General features: G+C 41.7%; 1 protein-coding gene across 14 annotated transcripts in view; it reads right to left on the bottom strand.

Moving 5' to 3' along the window:
• NFASC (neurofascin) overlaps positions 1–19,343 on the bottom strand; it is a 185,333-nt gene that overhangs the window by 52,002 nt on the left and 113,988 nt on the right. For 12 of the 14 annotated variants that reach the window (XR_014221161.1, XM_082228115.1, XM_082228109.1 and 9 more), the window contains 13 exons: positions 16,875–16,986; positions 15,597–15,781; positions 13,838–13,969; positions 12,967–13,110; positions 12,438–12,549; positions 12,006–12,172; positions 10,301–10,448; positions 8,431–8,555; positions 6,680–6,715; positions 5,701–5,802; positions 5,368–5,565; positions 4,006–4,076; positions 2,961–3,189 (listed from right to left, as the gene is read on the bottom strand). Coding sequence is in view for 13 of the 14 variants with exons in the window: in XM_082228115.1 (XP_082084241.1) it covers positions 2,961–3,189; positions 4,006–4,076; positions 5,368–5,565; positions 5,701–5,802; positions 6,680–6,715; positions 8,431–8,555; positions 10,301–10,448; positions 12,006–12,172; positions 12,438–12,549; positions 12,967–13,110; positions 13,838–13,969; positions 15,597–15,781; positions 16,875–16,986 (1,761 nt within the window). In the remaining variant the exon portion in view is untranslated. The remainder of the gene's footprint in view (positions 1–2,960; positions 3,190–4,005; positions 4,077–5,367; positions 5,566–5,700; positions 5,803–6,679; positions 6,716–8,430; positions 8,556–10,300; positions 10,449–12,005; positions 12,173–12,437; positions 12,550–12,966; positions 13,111–13,837; positions 13,970–15,596; positions 15,782–16,874; positions 16,987–19,343) is intronic. The other 2 variants (XM_082228120.1, XM_082228121.1) reach the window with 1 other exon arrangement.

The raw sequence follows: 19,343 nt of genomic DNA, 5'->3' as shown, positions 1-19,343 counted from the left end.
CCTGGATTTTGACTTTTTGAAGTATGACAACCCTAAGTGAACAGTTACATTTTAATTGGAAGAAAACCCAGACACCATGCTGTATTTCTTTCTGCAGACTACTAAGCTGAGGATGATGGCATTTCTTCATCTTCCCCCCTCCCTGCCCCCTTGTGAACTGCAGCCATGAAGGATATGCACAACTGAAAACATCATCAACAGCATCAGTTTACCCATTTTCTCACCTTCCCCACTGCAGATGGTTAATTAATTAACACAGCATTCATTTGTGAACTAGTTGTGATTTCTAGTGCAGCAAAATTTTACTTTGAAATGGATTCCCCACTCCCACCTACACACTGTGACCTTACATACAACCTGGAAGGGTTGCTCTACTTATTAATAGGAATAGAAGTGAATTCTATGATCTTTCAAGCTGATAAAGCTTTGATAAGCAAGCACTTTTTGAGAGGCTGGCTACGCTGTCCTTGGTCCTGGAAAAAAAACAAGTCATTCATAGTTGCATGCAACTGTTACTTAGCGGCCACAGTCCTTTTCTGCCACAGTCCTTTTCTTCCCATTGTATTGCAGCACTTTTTCTTTCTTACATCCCTCCTTTCCTACCACATCTTCTTCCCTCCCCCACTTACTTCGCCTTTCTATTTCTTTGTTGTTGCAAGCTATTTTTTACGTTGTTAATTTGTATCTATACAAAATTACACAGAAAAAATTCATTTTAAGAAGAGCGTGTGGAAGAGTATGACACCATTATTTGCCTTGCTTTGCTAGAGCCTCCTGAACACAATCCAGAAGGTGATTTTGACCAAGAAGGCCTGTAAGAACCTAGAGCAGGCTTCCTCAACCTCGGCCCTCCAGATGTTTTGAGACTACAATTCCCATAATCCCTGACCACTGGTCCTGCTAGCTAGGGATCATGGGAGTTGTAGGCCAAAAACATCTGGAGGGCCGAGGTTGAGGAAGCCTGACCTAGAGTAAAGATGCTAACAAGATTGTGGCATGACACAGTAAGGAGGCAATCCCTAAAATCAACTGAGATTTCTTCATAAACCAGGTTTGTACTTATTGACTTGACAAGCAGGGCATTCTAGATTGATCCCTCTCTCTTTACGCCCTGGTTGAACATAGTAGAATATACCTGACCTCCCTACTCACCCAATTTTCAGGAGGCATTTGAACACCCTTTAACTTGGGTTGCCATTTAAAAAAGAACCACTTCCTTCTGATTTTGATCACTAGATATCTACTTCTAAACCTTGTAACCTGACAGAGCCCTTGGCATGTGTTACACTGCTAATTCAAAATGAATATTATATTTTTGAGAGTTGGCTTATTCAGCAATTCTTGAAGAGGATTGCTGGAGAACCACAATGACCAAAACGAACATCACATATAGATTTTCAATGCCTGGCAATCATTTTTGTGCCTTGTAGACCTGTCTGGCAGCTGCTGAAGGGCATAATTCACTTGGTGACTATTGAGTTTGTTTTGGGATATGATTTCAGAACAGGGGGAGAGAATCTATGGCCTTCCAGATGTTGTTGGACTCCAATTCCCATCAGCCCCAGCCAGCCAGCCAGCATATGACCAATGTTGAAGGATTCAAATTGTAGTCCAGCAACATTCTGAAGACCATAGATTCTCCACCTCTGCTACAGAACATAGCAGCAGAGGATATGATTCATGTGTCACTTCTGAATTTTGTTATGGAATAATAAAAGGGGATTCTAGTTTGAGGACTCAGGTGAATTTCTTATGTTCCTGAGAACATTGGGAATAATTCCAGCATGAAACTTTCTTTAAGAATCATAAACTGTGGGAGCTAAAATCAGGCAGAGATCACCAGGCTGATGATCCGAGCACTGTAACTCTGAGCTCACTGCATGGTTGTATCCTAGATTCTATTGGTTCTCAGCATGTCTGGAACTGCCGTACAGATAAGCAGACACCTGTTTCCAAGCTGACTTTAGAAATGATGCTGGCCATTGACCAAGACTCCCGTGTAGGTTTGTTTGTGAATAAAACTGCTACCATATGGTGTGTTAACAGTCCCTATTCCCTCCACCAACAGCATGAATGTTCAGAAGTCTCCGAATCATTTAAGTCTACATGATCAATGCTTCCTCATCCCTTTTAAAACACAGCAAAAGAATGAACCTCCTGTGAAGCAATAAAAATATGAAGTGAATAGGAGTAAAAGTTATGGAAGATGGATGCCTTTTAAAGGTGGAATGAAGCACTTCTATATTCCAGTGATTGTAATGGAAAAGGTTTAAGCCTATACTTAACTCTCCTGATAAAATCAGTGTAAAAGTGAATACGGATTTGAGCCCAAGTATCCACAATTTACATCCAACACTCTCTTGTATTTATCCATGTAACTTTTTATTTATATCCCCATTCATATGAATGTTGTTTATCTACTTACTTACTTACCTTCATTAGACAGACAATGAAGCTGCTGGCTACAGCTGGTTCATATAACCTCTCCGAGTCTGTTCTAGACCCATAAGATGGAATAATATCTTTTTCTAACCTCAAAATGCTGAGGCAGCCTAGTAACTATATTGTCTGCTGCTGTTCTGCCTCTGATATAGTGTGTTATTCATGGTTGGCATGTTTTGTTGCTTTTCATGTGTGCTGTTAGCTTGCCTTGAATATTCTATGAATGCTTTAAATAAAGAAGATATGTGTGTTTTAAATAAATAAGAGATGGAAATATAAATCTTCAAGAAAAATGAGTTAATTTGAAGTTCATGGGCATGCAAGCTAAATGATCTGTTGGGGCACTCCAGAGACCTCTGAAGTTTCTACATGAGTGTTTCATTCTCCAGAGTGCCTGGCACTGGAATTCAATGCCTCCTGTTAATGGAGCCCATCACATAAGATCTTGGATTGCAAGACCGCCAGTGGTGGAGTCTTTTTTGGTACCCCAAACTCTTTACATCTATGAGAATACTCACAATCTTCCCCCGAGTAGCCAATGACAGTCTCAGGTTCCATAGCAACCCCATAGTCGTTTTTGGCCTGCACTTTGATCTCGTAGGGTGTATAGATGGGCGTCTGTGTGACAGTGAACTGGTTAGTGTCACCCTTTACCGTCCTGTTGTTCCAACTCTCCCGAGTGTCTCTTCTTCTCCATTTCACAATGTACTTGAGGTTGGGGCCGTAAACTTGGGTTGCATTTAGCGGCTTAAAGGATACACAAAAATTAAGAAATCCATTATTACTCTTGTTAACTTTGAACACCAGCTGCTATCCCTGCCTCCGAACAGTGTTTCTGTGATGCCAGGGAATACAGAATCATAGATGGATCTAAAAACAGGACTAACAAGCCCATGGTGTCATAAGCTTTCATATGCTAGAATCTACTTTATCAGATGCATGAAATGTTGCCCTCCGTTGGCAGATTCTCCCTCCCTCCCTCTGTATGGGTGTTTTCGAGCTTTCCTCTTACCCTTTATGGACTCTAGCCCACAAAAGCTTATATGCAGCTTAAGTATTTACTGTGTCACAGGACACTCTGTTTTCACTGCAGCAGATTATTCTATGAACTGCCCTGAGACCCCTGGGTATAGGGCGGTATATAAATTCTAATAATAATAATAATAATAATAATAATAATAATAATAATAATAATATCACTTTGGAGATAACAAATGCAAAATGCATCCAGGTAACTGCACAGTTTCCAATTACATGAATTGCACCAGCAACAAGTATACACACATGGAGAGTTATTCTCTTGGACTTGCTGCAGGAATATTTGGACTGTTTGGCTTTGAGATATTGGATTGTGCATGCCATTATTATTTTGGCATTGCAAACATCATTTAAGTATTAGAAGGTGTTGAATTTTTTTTGTACATTACTGTCAATGAATTTTTGTAAACCACATGCAGAGTTATTTAGCTTGTGATAAAATTTATTGCAGCAAAGGCCATGGAATGCAAACCTTGTATGCAAGAAAAGAATGTGCTATAAACAATAGCCCCCATGTTAACTCACCGTCCAGGATATCACCATGTTATTTTTGGCTGTTCCTGCTCCTTTAACTCCTGTGGGGTTAATTTCTGGACCTGAAATAAATTAAAACGTGAAATTTGTTTTAAAGCATTGAATGCTACAACACAGCTACCACAAGTTTTTCTATGCCCTGCAATATTGCTAAAGGAATAATCTTTTTTTCCCTTCCACATAGGAAGGCTAGAACACAAAGGGGAGACCCACATAAAGCCTCTGCGAAATGGAAAGACCTATGCAATTGCTATGGTACCACAAAAGCTATTTGCAAAGCAAACTTTTAAAGTTACTATGACACTGGTGGTGTCAGTTGTTTAAAAAGCACTTAAAACAAAGATGGGGAAACTATGAAGGGACATCAACCCCCTCAAAAAAGTCAATCTGGAGCAGCGGCTGATGCTGGTAAGGCTAGAGAGAATGTGGTTACGGTGTACAGCACTACACAGAATTCACTCTGTGTGTGCTGCCCTTTCTCTCCCTCTCCTTCTGTGTTTCTCTTAACACTGGCCTGAACTAATCAGCTGTAGAGGCTGCATGGAATTTGGTCAAGGGCTGCTTATGGCCCATGAGGTTATGTTTCCCACCACATATTTAAACAAAGGGTTATGAGTAAATTAAGATGCACAAGAGCCTTGTCCTTACAACAGAAACATGCCTTCTTTGATGTTTTGTACAAAAAAAATCAAAATCCAGCCCATCACTTCCCTAATTTGAGAAAAGTATTTATTTGTGAGGTTCTCCTTGCACTCCATGCACATCTACAGTCCAAAATCTTAAACTTAAAATACCAAGCCAGTACATATCTGTTAGGATCTCTGACAAAAGCCCATTAGCCTAAAGATACTTGGTTGATTCAGAAAAAGCTCAGGGCTGCTTCGTACATTACACCAGGGATGGGAATTCTGTGGCCCTCCAGATATTGTTGGACTTGACTCACATCCTCCCTAACTATTGGTCATGCCGGCTAGGGCTGATGGAGGTTGCAGCTTAGCAGCATCTGAATGGCTGCAGATTCCCTATCCCTACATGATATGGATAAGATGCACCAAAAATGTTTTTATGTTCACACATTAAATCTAATGTAATGGGACAACATGACGAACAGGTGCATGCATATATTTCTCAGGTACACTTTCCAGGGAACTGAGACTGGCCACTACTGCTTGATGAGCATACATGGTGACAAATATGGGCTAGCTAAATAGGTAACGTGTGACACAATCCACATTCTTAGTGTCTCTCTCTTTTATCTGTCCTTGTTCTTGCGTACATTACAATTGCATAATTTTATGTAGGTGTTCTTTTCCTTTCAAATATACCCACCCACTCAAGTCAAATAGCACTTACGTGCCCCATTTGTATGGTATCGCTCAGAAGGCAAGCTGGGGTAACTGCTTCCTACTTCGTTCACAGCTATTACTCGGAACTGATAGTTGACGTAGGGTGCAAGGCGCAGGATGGCAGAGTTCACGCTTCCTGGGTAACGGGAATGGTTGTGCCAACTTCCAGGCTGGAATCTATCCTCTTCAAATTCCACAATGTAATCTAGAAGAGCAGAGTGTGAAGGCTTGCTAAAGTTGCGACATAATTATTGGCCAGCTGACTTTTAGAAAGGAAACCAAACCAAAGCAGCAACACTGTTCCCCTGTAGGGTTTCAAAGTAGAGGAACAAGTGCTGACCTGTGATAGGGCTGTTGTTGTCGTCGCCAGGAATCCACGTCAACCGCACACTCCTTTCAGCGAGGTCAGTTAGTTCGAGATCACGAGGACGTTCAGGACGTGCTACAGGCAAAAGAATGCATGTAAGGTGCAGGTGTCCCTCATGGGCTAGTCCACTCAAGAGCTGGTGCTTAATACCTTTGGGTATCATGACCACTGACTCTGGGACCTTGCAGCATGAAGCAGAGAGAACTCCACTAAGGCCATTTCCTCAGAGGAAGAATAGCCAGTATTGCATTTGGGGACCTTTTGGACACAGAACACAGCCCTGCCTCCATTGATGGACTCAGATTAGGAATCAGCCTTGCAGAAGTCAAAGGCTACAAGATCAGTGAAGGCCCTTTAACAACTCAGCCAGCTCCTCTACACAGGTAGAACCAACCATGCAACAGGTCTTACCAGCCTTCAGTTGGCTTCTGGCCTCTGCTGGGACATCTTCATTAAAGCTACCTTGGTAGGAGAGCACTTCAGCCAACAGGGCTCACTTAGAACTATCCAAGGTTCTGTTTTTCTCTGCCCTCTTCATAAGAGGGCCCTAACAGTCCACATTCTTTGCAAAGACAGAGCTTTACAAAGAAGGAACATAAATACAATGAAGGGCAAAGGTCACCTTGCAAAAATAAAAAGGAGGGTGAGAAACACCTCCCATCACTTTTAGCATCAGCCCCCAAAATTCATCCATGCAAACTGATTAAAATATTCTTCCTTTGCGGTAGGGGGCAACATCAACAACAATTTGTGTAATAGAAATCACGATCCCCTACCCCAAAGAGGTCCAATTATCAGGGATATTTGTCATGAGGTTTGGGCCAGCCAAAGTTATCCAACTTTCAGAGGCACTTAAATTTCATACCAAAGTCATTGCAATGGTCAAGCAACAGTGTAAGAGAATGTAAAAATTAATAACAATCAAAGTGGTAAATGGATCAGTAGTGATTACCTTTGGGTAGGGTCATACGGTTAACAGAAGAAGGAGCTGCAAAAATAGATATTAGCTATTTAGATGGTTAGTTCAATTCTTAAGCACAACTTGTTGCAGGAATACAATGTGCAGTGGCTGTGCCAGGTTTCAAGAAGCCCTGGGCAAGATGACTTCCAGACCCTCCTCCACCACTGAAACACTTTGTCTTCCTCTACCAGGAGGCCCTTGTTGCTTCCCATCTTCTAAATGGTGAGAAGGGAATGGACAGAACCCTAGTTCTCTTTTTTGCTTGGAGGAATGGGGAAATGAAGGAACCTGTCTGTTACCTTCCTACAACCATGAAAGTTTAAAAGGTGGTGAAAGAATGGATATCCTCCCACAAATACAAAAATAAAAAGTAAAAAGGACTCATCCTCCCCATTCCTTAACAAGCAGCAGGAAAGCAAATTAAGTTTCCTTTTCCTAGTCTTTTTTCAAAACTATTTTATTGGGGGTTGATGGACGCTTTGGTTCCAACATACCTGACAATCTCTAAAATAACATTTTGGAAAAAAGTTTGCTTAGTGGTGGCACTTCCTCCCTCTTGGTGGTGGAAGCAGTCAACACTTAAAAAAACACAAAACAAAACAAAACAAAACAGCAGAGCAAACAAGCTGCTGCATTCAGAGCAAAGCTCTGGATAGTTTTATCTTTCTTTTTAGTTTCTCAGAGTGTTTATGGAGCCCACATGGAGACCAGAGGCACCTGGGTGGGTACAACTGTCTAGAGCATTGCTCCAAAGGCAACTGTACACCAAACCCTGCTGTAAGGGTTTCAAAAAAGAAGAGTCAGGGACTACCATGGTGGTGCCCTTTGGGAGCACAGGGCATTTACCTTACCCTAAATCAGACCATTGGTCCATCAAGCTCAGCTATGTCTGCACTGACTCACAATGGCTCTCCAGGGTTTCTGGCAAGAGTCACTCCCTGGAGATGCCAGTGACTGAACCTGGAAGCTTCTGTATGCAAAGCAGATGCTCTACAATTGAGCTACGGTCCTTCCTCTTGCAGTTGTGTCCCATGGTCCAGCCCTATCAGCACCACTGACCTCAAGGACCAGAGTACCAGCCTTCACTGACTTTTCTTGGAAGTCAGGCCCTACCAGCACCACTGCTATGCTCCTAAATGTATTCCAGTTACCTTCAGTCTTTCCCAAACTAGCTCACAGACAAGACCGAAACACAAAAGATGCAGAGTGGTTCAAAATGTTTGCTTAGGTGTCAGGTACTTCAACATCTGGACAAAACTCAAGTGTACTTCATTGACTTCAGATTAACCAAAGTCCTGTGAGCCCTGCCTGGTCACTTGCAACAAGGAATGGAAGGATCTGTCCATTTCATTACCCTCAGTTTCTCATCTTTCCAATTTTAAATTCAGTTTCCCACATTTCTGCAGCACTTTGTGACTCTTTTTTTTAAAAATCCTCATGAAAATTAGCTACAATTAGCAAGGTGCCCTGGTTAATCTTCAGATATCGGTTCAGAAAGGCCACTGAAACCTTTTTGGGTAACCTTTTACTTTAAAGAAAATATGGGGTGTTAGAAATTGTTAAGAATAACATTCCAAATTCAAATGAATTTGTTATTTGTTTCATGACCATTGCACATGGTACCCTGTACGTGTTACTCTACAACACAGGAGAACAGGTATTAAAATCTGTCAAAATAAGCTGTCAGTCCCCCCGTGGACCTCGTCTCAAGCTCTGTAAACTTAAAAGGAATATCAAGTTACCCAGAACAGTGAGATGGGCTCTGGCAGTGTCTCGATCTAGTTCAGTGCTGGCAACGCACGTGTAATATCCTTGATCTTTTTCAGCCACTCCATATATCGTCAGGCCATCTTCTTCTTTCTTCATCCTTTCACAAAAGGAAAACATCAGAAATAAATACAAACACAGTAAGAATAATCTGACCCCGCAGCTTGCTTCAAGCAATGGCAGGACCAGCTGTAACAGCTATCTTTTGTATGTTTATTCATTTTTATTTATTTAGTATAGTTTTATGCTGCCCTGCATCTTATAATCTAAGGGCAAAATGTAAACATAAGAGATAAAATATAAAATGATCTAGTACAACAATTTTACGTTCTGTAACATGGCAGGGTAAGAAAACAGTCTCTGACCTCTGGTGACAAAATCTTTGGCTGCAATTGAAACCCCCTTTCCAATGCCCCTCCATGTAACTGGGTAAAAGTGTCCGTCCACTGGCGCAGAACTCTCATTGCACCCACTGAACGTGCAGGAGATGTACAGGCAGCAGGATCCTCAACAGTGGTAGCCTTCAGAAAGCTCCAAAATATGGTGTTTTGGGGGTAGGCTGAGCTAGCCCTGGATCTGCTAGAGCTCAAGCTGGCCCTCCTGCTATAATTTACCAGCACTGGGCCATATCCAGGCCAGTTCCAGGCTGACACAACAATTCCCATGCACCTCCACCTTCCAACCTGGCCAGTATGAGCAACCAGGCTAGAGATATGGCAGTAGCTCCACCTCTCTATCACAGCCTGCTGCTGCCGTCTAAACTTTAGATTCTCCTGCCAAGCTTTTTATTTCCAGTAAGAGGTAAGAAACACACCCACTGTTATTTTCACACAGTCTGCTACTTCTGTTGTATGTCAGAGTAAGCAATATTAACTGCTGCATAGAGACACCACTCCCAGGAACAATATGGCAACAATTGGCCATTCCAAGTTTATTTATACTGTAAGACTCGCCAAAAAAAGGAGTACTGATCACTAACGTTAGCACGCTGCACCCTTCAACTGATTCCATTGAGTACCTGGGCGATAATACATCTATGGACATTGCCAAAATGAATGAAATCCAACTAACAGATAAAAAGATAGGCCCAAAAAATCTTTCAAAGGCAAATTGACTAAGACCAATTTTTGGCAAGACAACGTGCAACCTTGCCTTGCTAACTTGGAATATTGCAGGCTGGCAAAAGAGGCGTTCTGACCAATCCTTTGCTAAATATATCCAGAGACATGACATTGTGTTTCTCCAGGAGACCTGGAGCACAAGTGTAGTGGAGTTAAATGGTTTTTCTGCGTTCTCCCTCCCAGGTCTTTTAAGTACTAGAGGGGGGCGAGTTAAAGGTGGGTTAGTTACTTTAAGACACTAAATAACAAATTACATGGAAATAATATTATTCATTATGGTAGAAGAGAGTGATTCTGGCTGGCTTTGGCAGCACAGCTACCTTATATAAAGTCAGATGGGGGAACCTTTGGCCCTGCAGATGTTGTTGGATTCCAACTCCCATCAGCCCTAACCAGCTTGGCCAATGATCAGGGATGATGGGAGTTATAGTCCAACAACATCCAGAAGCCCACAGCTTCCTCATCCCTGATCTAGGTCAATATTGTCTACTCTGGTTGGCAATAGCTCTCCAGGGTCCTATCACTTATCACTTGATAATTTAATTGGAGATGCCAGGGGCAGAACCTGGGACCTTAAAACTACAGTCCCCCTCCCTGGAGAAAAGACAGCAGTACAGCTTACCAACATAGCAAAAGGATTTATTCTTTCTTTGTGTCCTCTGGATACATAAAATGTTAACATCTTGAGAAACATACAGCCTATGAAAACAAAGACAGCACACACCTGCTTCCAAAGTACAGAGGGGAGTCATCCTTGAGCCAGGTGACCGTAAGTCTCAGCGTGGGGTCATGCCTAACCCGACACATTAGATGAACTGTGGAACCCTTCTTTGGCACTGCATCCTTTGGCCCATCTATGATCCTCGTTAGATCTGTGAAGAGTTATACAGTTATAAATTGTAAGAATGTAATTTTGGGGACTGTGTGAGTAGTCAGTCGAAGTCTAGCGGAAAGAAACCACAGACACTTTGGGCAATGAGAAATAATTTGGTCAGATTGCAGAGTTCCTACAGATTTCTAGTTGCAATTCTTTTCCATACCCATAACTACACATTTAAGAGTGATAAATCCTGCAAATATTCTTTTATTCCATAGCAATGCCAACTTTTAATACACATGGTGGTGGTATTTGAGACGTGTACTTTTGTGCTATGGATCGATTTGATAAATGGCTGTTTTAGAGAAGCAAGTTACCGTATTTTTCCATGTATTGGACGAGGTTTTTTGACACAAAAATCATATCAAAAAACTGGGGTTGTGCAATACACAGATAGTGGCATGGGGGGGGGGAGATACCGCTGCGTGCAGGGAGTGATCTGGGGGCACTGCCTGGTGGTACACAGTTTCTCCTGATGCCGCTGTGCATGGGAAGCACTCCCTGGTTCGTTTCCCACGCACAGCAGCATGGGAGAAGGTGCCCTCCAGCCAACTGGCTGGCTGGCTGGAGCGCAACTTCCCTTGATGCTGTTGTGCATGGGAAACGATCTAGGGAGTGTTTCCTGCCCGAAGCTGCATGGGCAGAGAGGCTCAATAACTTTGGGCCATCTCCCCTCATTTTCTTAAAATTGAGTCCCCCCAAATAGGGGGGAGTCATATATGTGGGCATCTAATTACGGTATATTACAAATTCCAGTGGCAGGAATAAGTGGTTTGGATAAGCTGTTTTAAATATTTCAGGTTACAGATATGTACTTCTCCAATATATTCGCTTACTCCCACTCTGCAGTCCCTTCAGTGTTCTCAGCATCTGCTTAGGGAGCCCCCAAAGGCAAGGAAGCCCAATGCTGACAGAGTGTGTGACAGAGTGTGTCCCCTTTCAGCTCGCCATCTCCATTCGTACCTCTTATTTTATCCCACCCTTTCTCCTTACTCTCTATAATCTTTATATTTCCACCTCCTTCTTCTTCATTTCTATCTTTCCTTTACCCTATCCCCCTCCACTTAATGTATGTTGCAAGGATCTACTGATTAGGTGGTGAAACAGGGTCCAATGACAGATCCCTCCTGTCACTGGAGTGTGGTGCATGGTGTTGGGAGTCCATAGCATTCCCATCTCTGTGGCCAAAGCTAGATAGCCTTTGTATCTTCTCATAATGAAACAGGTAAGCAGGATGGGAAATGAACCAACTCACAGGACTTTTGGAAATTGTTGCTTAGCATTAGTTCGGGGGACTCTATCAGCTACAACTCAACAAGTGACAGAGGCCCACAGTCCATTTATTTCAGGAACACTCAATCAGTCACATCATAGCATGTACTGCTGCTTTCCCTCCTGATTATACTTGAAGCTACCTTAAGACCCACTGAAGAGCACAGCTATTTAACCTTATGAGCATGAACCAAATATAGCATCCTTGTCATCAGAGGGTACCCAAGATCTACATTATCTGGAGGATACTTGCTCTCTGCTTAAACAGAAGCCATCTTACCTTTTATTTCCAAACGAACCTGGTTCTGTGCTTTGCCCAGAAGATTGGTGGCCACACAGGTGTAAGTTCCTTGGTCTTCTTTCCGAGCCCTGATTATTTCCAAAGTCCCATTCTCGTGCACTATATAGTTGCCACCATGCAGCGTGCTTCCTTGGCCATTCTTAAACCTCACAACAACACAAGAGAATTCTTGTAAGAGAGGGAAGCAGAATAAAGGTGCAGATTGACTTCCAAGTGTGGGTACAGGATTGCAGAGAAAGGGAGCAATTCTCTCCTCAGTAGGCAGGCGGTTGAGATACATCCAAGATACATTCCTTTATGGCCATTTATCAATGAATTGAAACACATTTGATTCTAATAGAAATTCAATTGATGTCAAAAAAGATTATCTGTCCCAAACAGATGCTATGGCTTAATAATAAAAATCCTTACCATCGTAATGTGGGGATTGGGGATCCAAAGAATGGGCAGTCAAGACGAGTCCGGTTGTTTAGAATTACTTTGATCAGCTGATTACGAGGGGCAAGGATCCGAGGAATAACATCTTTAAAAGATATAGATAGATATAGATAGATAGACAGACAGATAGCCTATAAAGGTAGTCAGAAATTTTCATTTGTTTTACAGAATATATTTCATTTCTAGCTTTACATTTTTGTTTATTTGGCTTTTGCTTATTGTTCTCATTAATGGATTTTTGTCCTGAATCCATTCTAGATGGGGTGTGTGACACAATTAGCTTTAGAATGGAATAAATATATTCCTTTTGCCTATCAGTAACTGCCTACACATATAAGTAAACACCTTTGCCTTTCGTGAGTTAGATCAGTTGGCGCTCAAGGATGTTATGGTTTGCTAGGGAAAGAGAAATAATGATTTCATGTTCACTTCAAAATAGTGCCTTCAGTGATCCTCTATAATCTAAAGATGTCAAGAGCCCATTTGTCCATTCAATACTTACCCAGCACACTGACAAAGGCATTAGCCAGCAGGTACCCATGTTCATTAGAAGCATTGCACTGGTATACAGCACTGCTGCCACTTTGGATGTCCCGAAACATAACAGTGTCTCCCGTTACTTCACGGCTCGGGTTGGGAGTGGAACCTTTGAGAAAGACATAAACGTAAGTGATACACAGTTTTTAGCCTTGCATTAATAGGGCTCGGCTAATCTGCCAGTTTTGGTTTCTTTCGATTTCTTGTTTTCCCACGTCTTCCATTTGCCACATCAGTTTGTGTCTTTTTTAAAGTCCTCGTGAAAATTCATCAGAATTTAAGTGTGAATTTATTTTAATATACAGTACTGCATGTTTGTATGCAATTTTGCCCAATATACACATTTTTGCAAAGCCAAACATCTCAACGTGGAAATGATTTCCTTTTTTGTGGTGCTTAAAGGCAGATCCCCAATATCACAATATAGTTCACTATGGGAATAAACGAATTTGTTCAGAATTCTGTCTTCCCTTTAAAAGATTATCATGACTGATGCTATGCACTGGTGGAGGAAGAGGAGCATGGGGGGAGCACACCGCCCCCAGCAGCACGATCCTGATGGGGTGCCAATGCGGCTGCTCCCCCACCTGCGCTGGGTGCCACGCCCCACAGGCAGCGTGCCATGTCCCTGGGACGTGCACCATGCCCCCGGGACGCACGCCAACCCCACCCCGTCTGCTCTCTACCCCCCGGTGCCGGAGCATGAAGCTCTGTCACTGATGCTATGTATGGTCATCAGTTAAGATCACAGTTACTTGAAATTACAGCATTTCCTTCTCCACATCCATGAAATCAAGATACACTATAAGCCATTATCTCATAACAGGTTTGCTTACTTTCTATAGGTTCTCCATTCACCAGCCACTGGATGGAAGGCTTGGGGTTACCATTGGCTCGGCAAACCAGTCTCCCATCCTCACCAGGAGCCAAAATAAGATTCTCTGGTTCATCCAACCAGTAAGGAGCAGCTTTAGAATAAGAGAGTGAGAGACACACACCAAAGTGTATTATAGCTATCTCAGCAAAGCTCCTTTTGTGTTCTTTCAGCATAGGCTATATTGATTAGTATATAAAAGTGACTGATAATCATCCTTCTCTACCATTTTTTTTTAATGCACCATCACAAGAACAGCTAAACATGATCAGCATAGACATATACAGCAGACATTATAAGCCTGTGTCAATAACACTTAATAAAAACCCAGCAGCAGTAAGCAGCCATATTAATGTCCCACAAAGTATCAAAGCAATGTTTTTAGGCATTGTGGGAAACTTAAGTGGCCACAAAGCACTGCCACCACCAGGCACGGCTGGGGGACTCTGTCCTAGGAGGGGCTGACTAAAGGGCATTTTGCCATGATCCCCTCAAACTTGGAGCTTGCCTGGGTAGTTTGTAGCTTTATGGGAGGAAACCAGCATTTTGGTATAGGTTATAAAACAATTAAAATTGATGTCACTGCTGGAAATGTTTGGTTATTATTACTAAGTGTTTTTGTGGATATTACACCTCCAGGATAAGATACAGCTAGGGTTCTTCTTATATAATACAGGGAGGATTCACATTACTGGTAGCAAAAGAGTACAGTGGTACCTCAGGTTACAAACACTTCGAGTTACAGACGAAAGTAGTACCTCAGATTAAGAACTTTGCCCCAGGATGAGAACAGAAATCGCACGGCAGTGGTGTGGCGGCGGCAGGAGGCCCCATTAGCTAAAATGGTACCTCAGATTAAGAACGGTTTCAGGTTAAGAACGGACCTCTGGAACGAATTAAGTACGTAACCAGAGGTACCACTGTACTGTTCTCATTCATGTAAATAAAAATTCTATTGTCGCTTTGCTGAGGACAGTCTTTTTTCATATTGACAGGAACAGTAATGTTTTGGAGGCACAAATTAGATCATCCTGGGTTGAGGGAACATGCATCTCTCATAAAGACAGAATGTTGTATTGGGGATGTATTCTCCCTAATGATATTAATGACTAAGTGTATTAAGTCTGAATGCTCATCTATGGAATAAAAAATCCTAGGTACATATATCAAGCATGTGAGAAATAAGAATTATCTTGAGTCCTTTTCCTTGACATCTAGTTTTCAGCATGCAGGTTTAAAAAAATAATAATGCAAGAACATTCCATCCTGAAATCTCCCACCTGCAGTCCAAAGTAGTACAGTTTCAACCCATAACCTGCCACTCATGTTAATCAGAGAACGCTGTTATTGGGTGGCATTTAAATGTGGCAGATAGATAAATAGCTCTTATTTCAGCAACAGGCTTCATGCAGTTTAAGAAAAATACTTCCTGAACATTTCCCATAAAACCAAACTAGCAATGACAGGCTTATGTTCTCTTCTGCAAAGTACAAGGAAGATATATGAGCCACAAGCTTAGATGGCAGAGGATTTCAATAGCTAGAAGGGTGTGTATGAACAAAATATTTCTTATCTTTGGTTGCTACAGAGTAAGATTTCCCAGGTTAGCCTGATCCCATCCTTCTAGGGCAGAACACTCTGTTCTCCGCAAATCCCTCCCATGTGCCTTTTGATTTGCTAATTGGCAAAGTAATAAGAATGGTATAGTAAATATGACGTACCCTTCACTCTCACCGAGATTGTGTGGCGGCTAGTTCCCACTTTGTTGGAAGCTAAGCAGAAGTATTCCCCAGAATCTTCCTCAGAAACATTGGCAATATGAAGAGCCTTGTTGAAGTTCTCCAGCTTGGTCCTGCCTGCTGGGAGATCACCTCCTTTCTTGTGCCATACGATGTCTGGTGTTGGGCTACAGGAAAGAGGAGAACAGGGTTTGACATGAAGCCTCTCCCAACATGAAATGTATACTCTAAAGGAATTCCCTGCAGCCCAGCTTCTGAATTTAAAGCTGGGGTTCTCACTTAGCATTCTCTCAAAATCCCAGACAAGCCCTGTCAAGGAGGTTGTGAGGATGTACCTTCACTGAAGAAAAACAATGATTTAATGCTTAAGTACATGCACGTACAAGATTCTGTGTTAAACCCCTGGTTTCTGTGGTAATAATATTTCAGGGAGCAGTTCAGGGAGCCTTGTAAGCCATTGACACTTGAGAATAGGCAATTATGGGTGCTATCCAACTAATGTGTTGTGTCAGTGCAAGGATTTATGCTTGTACAACAAAACTTTCCCCTTCTCTCCTTCCCCACTGCATACTCCCCCCCACTCTGTTCTGGAGAGGGAATCCCTGGGACAGATGTGGGGTGGCATGGGGGAGGAGAAGGGGGAAGTGCCATTGCCCAGTCTTGCATTGATGGCACCTGTTAGTTGTATAATCATTGAATCTGGCTTATGGGTCAGGAGTTAATGTTATGTTACAGGGGTTAATGTTGGCAGTTTGATCTCTACTGGTAGATCACTGGAAGTCTGTGGTAGATCACTGGCAGATCACTGGCTCCCCCCTCCCAAAGAAGCTGAACAACTTTGGCTCCCCTAAAAAAAAGCTCAACAACTTTGACCTGAATCCCCCAAAACAGGGCTTTCCTTCCTGCCAGCTTATAACTCTGTGAGTAGATCACAGTCTCTTGAGAGTTGGCCACCCCTGCCATATATTATCCCTGTACTGCTCTTGAAAAGCTCTCATAACCATAGATATTACTGTTGATGTTAACAACAGTCAAGCCACATCCCATTAAAATGAATGGATTTTAGTTTCCCATTGGAGCCATGTTATTTCACATCCTTAAAGGAGATGCCTTCTATTTGCTAACACTCCAATAAGGAGGAATCAACATCCAGCTGTGATTTAACCCCCATGAAAATCTGCAGGAAACATAAGATCTAGACCAGGAGGATAGAGACGTATGTGACACACCATGGTTCCCCTGATCCCAAGTGGTACGTACACTCCCGAGGCAATGCATTCCAGCAAGAGGTCCTCCCCTCTCAGCACCATCTGATTGCTTGAAGTCCCAATGGGGTACATGAAGCTGGGGTGTCTTTCTGTGATACCTCGGGCTGAAATCAGGACATAAGGGGGGGAAATACACACTTGTAAATCCTTCTTCTCTACAGAGCTACTGGAAATGAAAGACAACCAACAGCAGGAGACAGGATGTAAACATATCAAGAGGCACAGAAAATCAGAGTCTTTCCAACTCCACAGACTTGATGGGGAAGTCTTTGTAGCGGTTGAGGCAGATGCTGAAATGATAAATTGAAATGGAAATAACAGACAACGGCAGGAAGGAGCAGGGAATGGCAAGAAAGAATGGTGATGTTCCAGACGGATCACTTTATTCATAGCAAGAACACGTCAATTTAAGTAAGATTTTGCATTTAACAATGTACATGCTTTGACTCTGAAAAGCAGCTCTAGTAAAATTATAGCTTTCCATTTTTCTTCAAAATAAATTATTTCACTGCAGTCAATGGGCCTTGACAAGGATAAATGTAGCTGGACTGTTGTTTCTACTTGAGAGCAAATACAGAATGATTGTCATTTCTACATTATCAATTTCAGCTTGGTGAATTTGCTAGTCCTAATTAGGGATGTTCTGGGGGAAGAAAAAATAAATGTGACAAACACAGAGTTTAGATCTTATGCACTAAATTACTTCTATCCTCTATAATTACTTTCTGTGATTTACCACTCCTGTATCTCTCAAAAATAGATTTATTTTGTAATGGACTAGTTTGGGTTACAAATGACTCCCGTACAAAATACACAAATTTTCTCTTCTGAACGTAATAGTGTTGCCTACTAAGAAAGAGCACATAAATTTCAGTTGGATAAGAATGAAAATAACATAGTAGTGAAATATTTCAATATCTACAGGGCCCCATAATCCAAGACCCTTCTTCATGTGCCTCCTCCATCAGAGGTCTGGAGGGTGGCAATATGAGATATAATATTAACATTAAAATTATTATTTGTTTTTTATACTACACTTCATCTGTAGATTTCATGGCAGTTTGCAGCATAAAAATACAAGATAAAAACAACAAATACATAATAAAAACAAGAAAAGAACAAACCAGCATCCTCCCCAAAATAGATATAAATACAAGAATGCTGCTCACATAGGATGTAAAAACACAGTACATAGACAGAGCTCTTTTCTGCACTAGGCAAACGATAGTGCAACACAAGACATTTGTGCATTTAAATGAAAATTAACCCAGTAGCATGATGACATTACAATCTGTGTTAATGAATGGTGTCACAAGACATTATCACAATAATAATAATAATAACAACAACATAGTTATTCTGTGCTACTCAGTGTGGGGACATCACTTTCAGGAACTGGAGATTTCCATAGATGATGACACACACAGCCTGCAAAGGAGGGGAGCAAACATTTAAGGCAATATGACTGACAAGACAAGTATAAGAACCATGGAAGTGTTAAAACACATAAACCAAAAAAGTACATGGAAGACTGAAAAAAAACCCACTACAACAGTTTTCCATAAATACATGAAAGAAGTCTGCAAAGGAAACAGACTAACCACATGCATAAAACTTAGAAGTGGGCAAAGGAGACATGATAGGCTGAAAGCAACAGAGGCAACAACAACAAAAAAGCAGGTTATTTTCCAGCTTGATGAAGCCACATTAACAGTGGTGTTAAATGAGGTAAATGTCTGGCATTAGCCAAGAGATATTCAAGGCTAAAAGAGGAAGCAAATTATGGACTGGAGCTACTGGACTAAGATAAATGGATGCTGCAATGTAAGACATGTACTGAATGAATTGGTTTAGACAAATATTTCTACTACACTGATGAAAACTCCATCCTGAACCAGCAGTTCAGCAAGAGGCTATGTTCTGTTTATGGGCATGGGTGCTGAAGATCTCTCATATGTATAGGCAGGAAAGGAATGTAGGGTCAAGGATAAACGTCCGCAAAGTTAAGTTCACCTGCAGGCTGAGCCTAAGGACTTCATTAGGAAAACCCGCAATTCAAGCAGCAACATATGAGATGACTATATATATATATATATATATATATATATGCAAGCATGTAGTTAATTAATTATTTGGTTAGTAGCATATCACTACAAAGTAAATAACTGATAGCATTTACAAGACATATTTCAGATTGCTTCACTGAACACTTGCTTTGCATAGAGACGAGACTTGGTTCAATCCCTGGCATCTCCAGGGATCTCTGGGAAAGACCCCTCTCTAAAGCACTGGGTCAGCCCAGGGAGTTTTAAGGTGGATGGACCAATGGTCCAACTCAGTATAAGGCAGTTTCCTAAATTCCTATGGAATGGTTGCCATGCTTGGAATCTCTAATGTAAATCTCCAGTAACAAAATGTCCTCTCACAAACCAAAGCTTACAAACAAAAGAGGCACAGTTCA

The sequence above is a fragment of the Podarcis vaucheri genome (assembly GCF_965113315.1).
Source record: "Podarcis vaucheri genome assembly, chromosome: 6".
Lineage (NCBI taxonomy): Eukaryota > Metazoa > Chordata > Lepidosauria > Squamata > Lacertidae > Podarcis > Podarcis vaucheri.
Note: the sequence above shows the minus strand (reverse complement) of the source record. Positions and strands in the feature narration are given on the sequence as shown.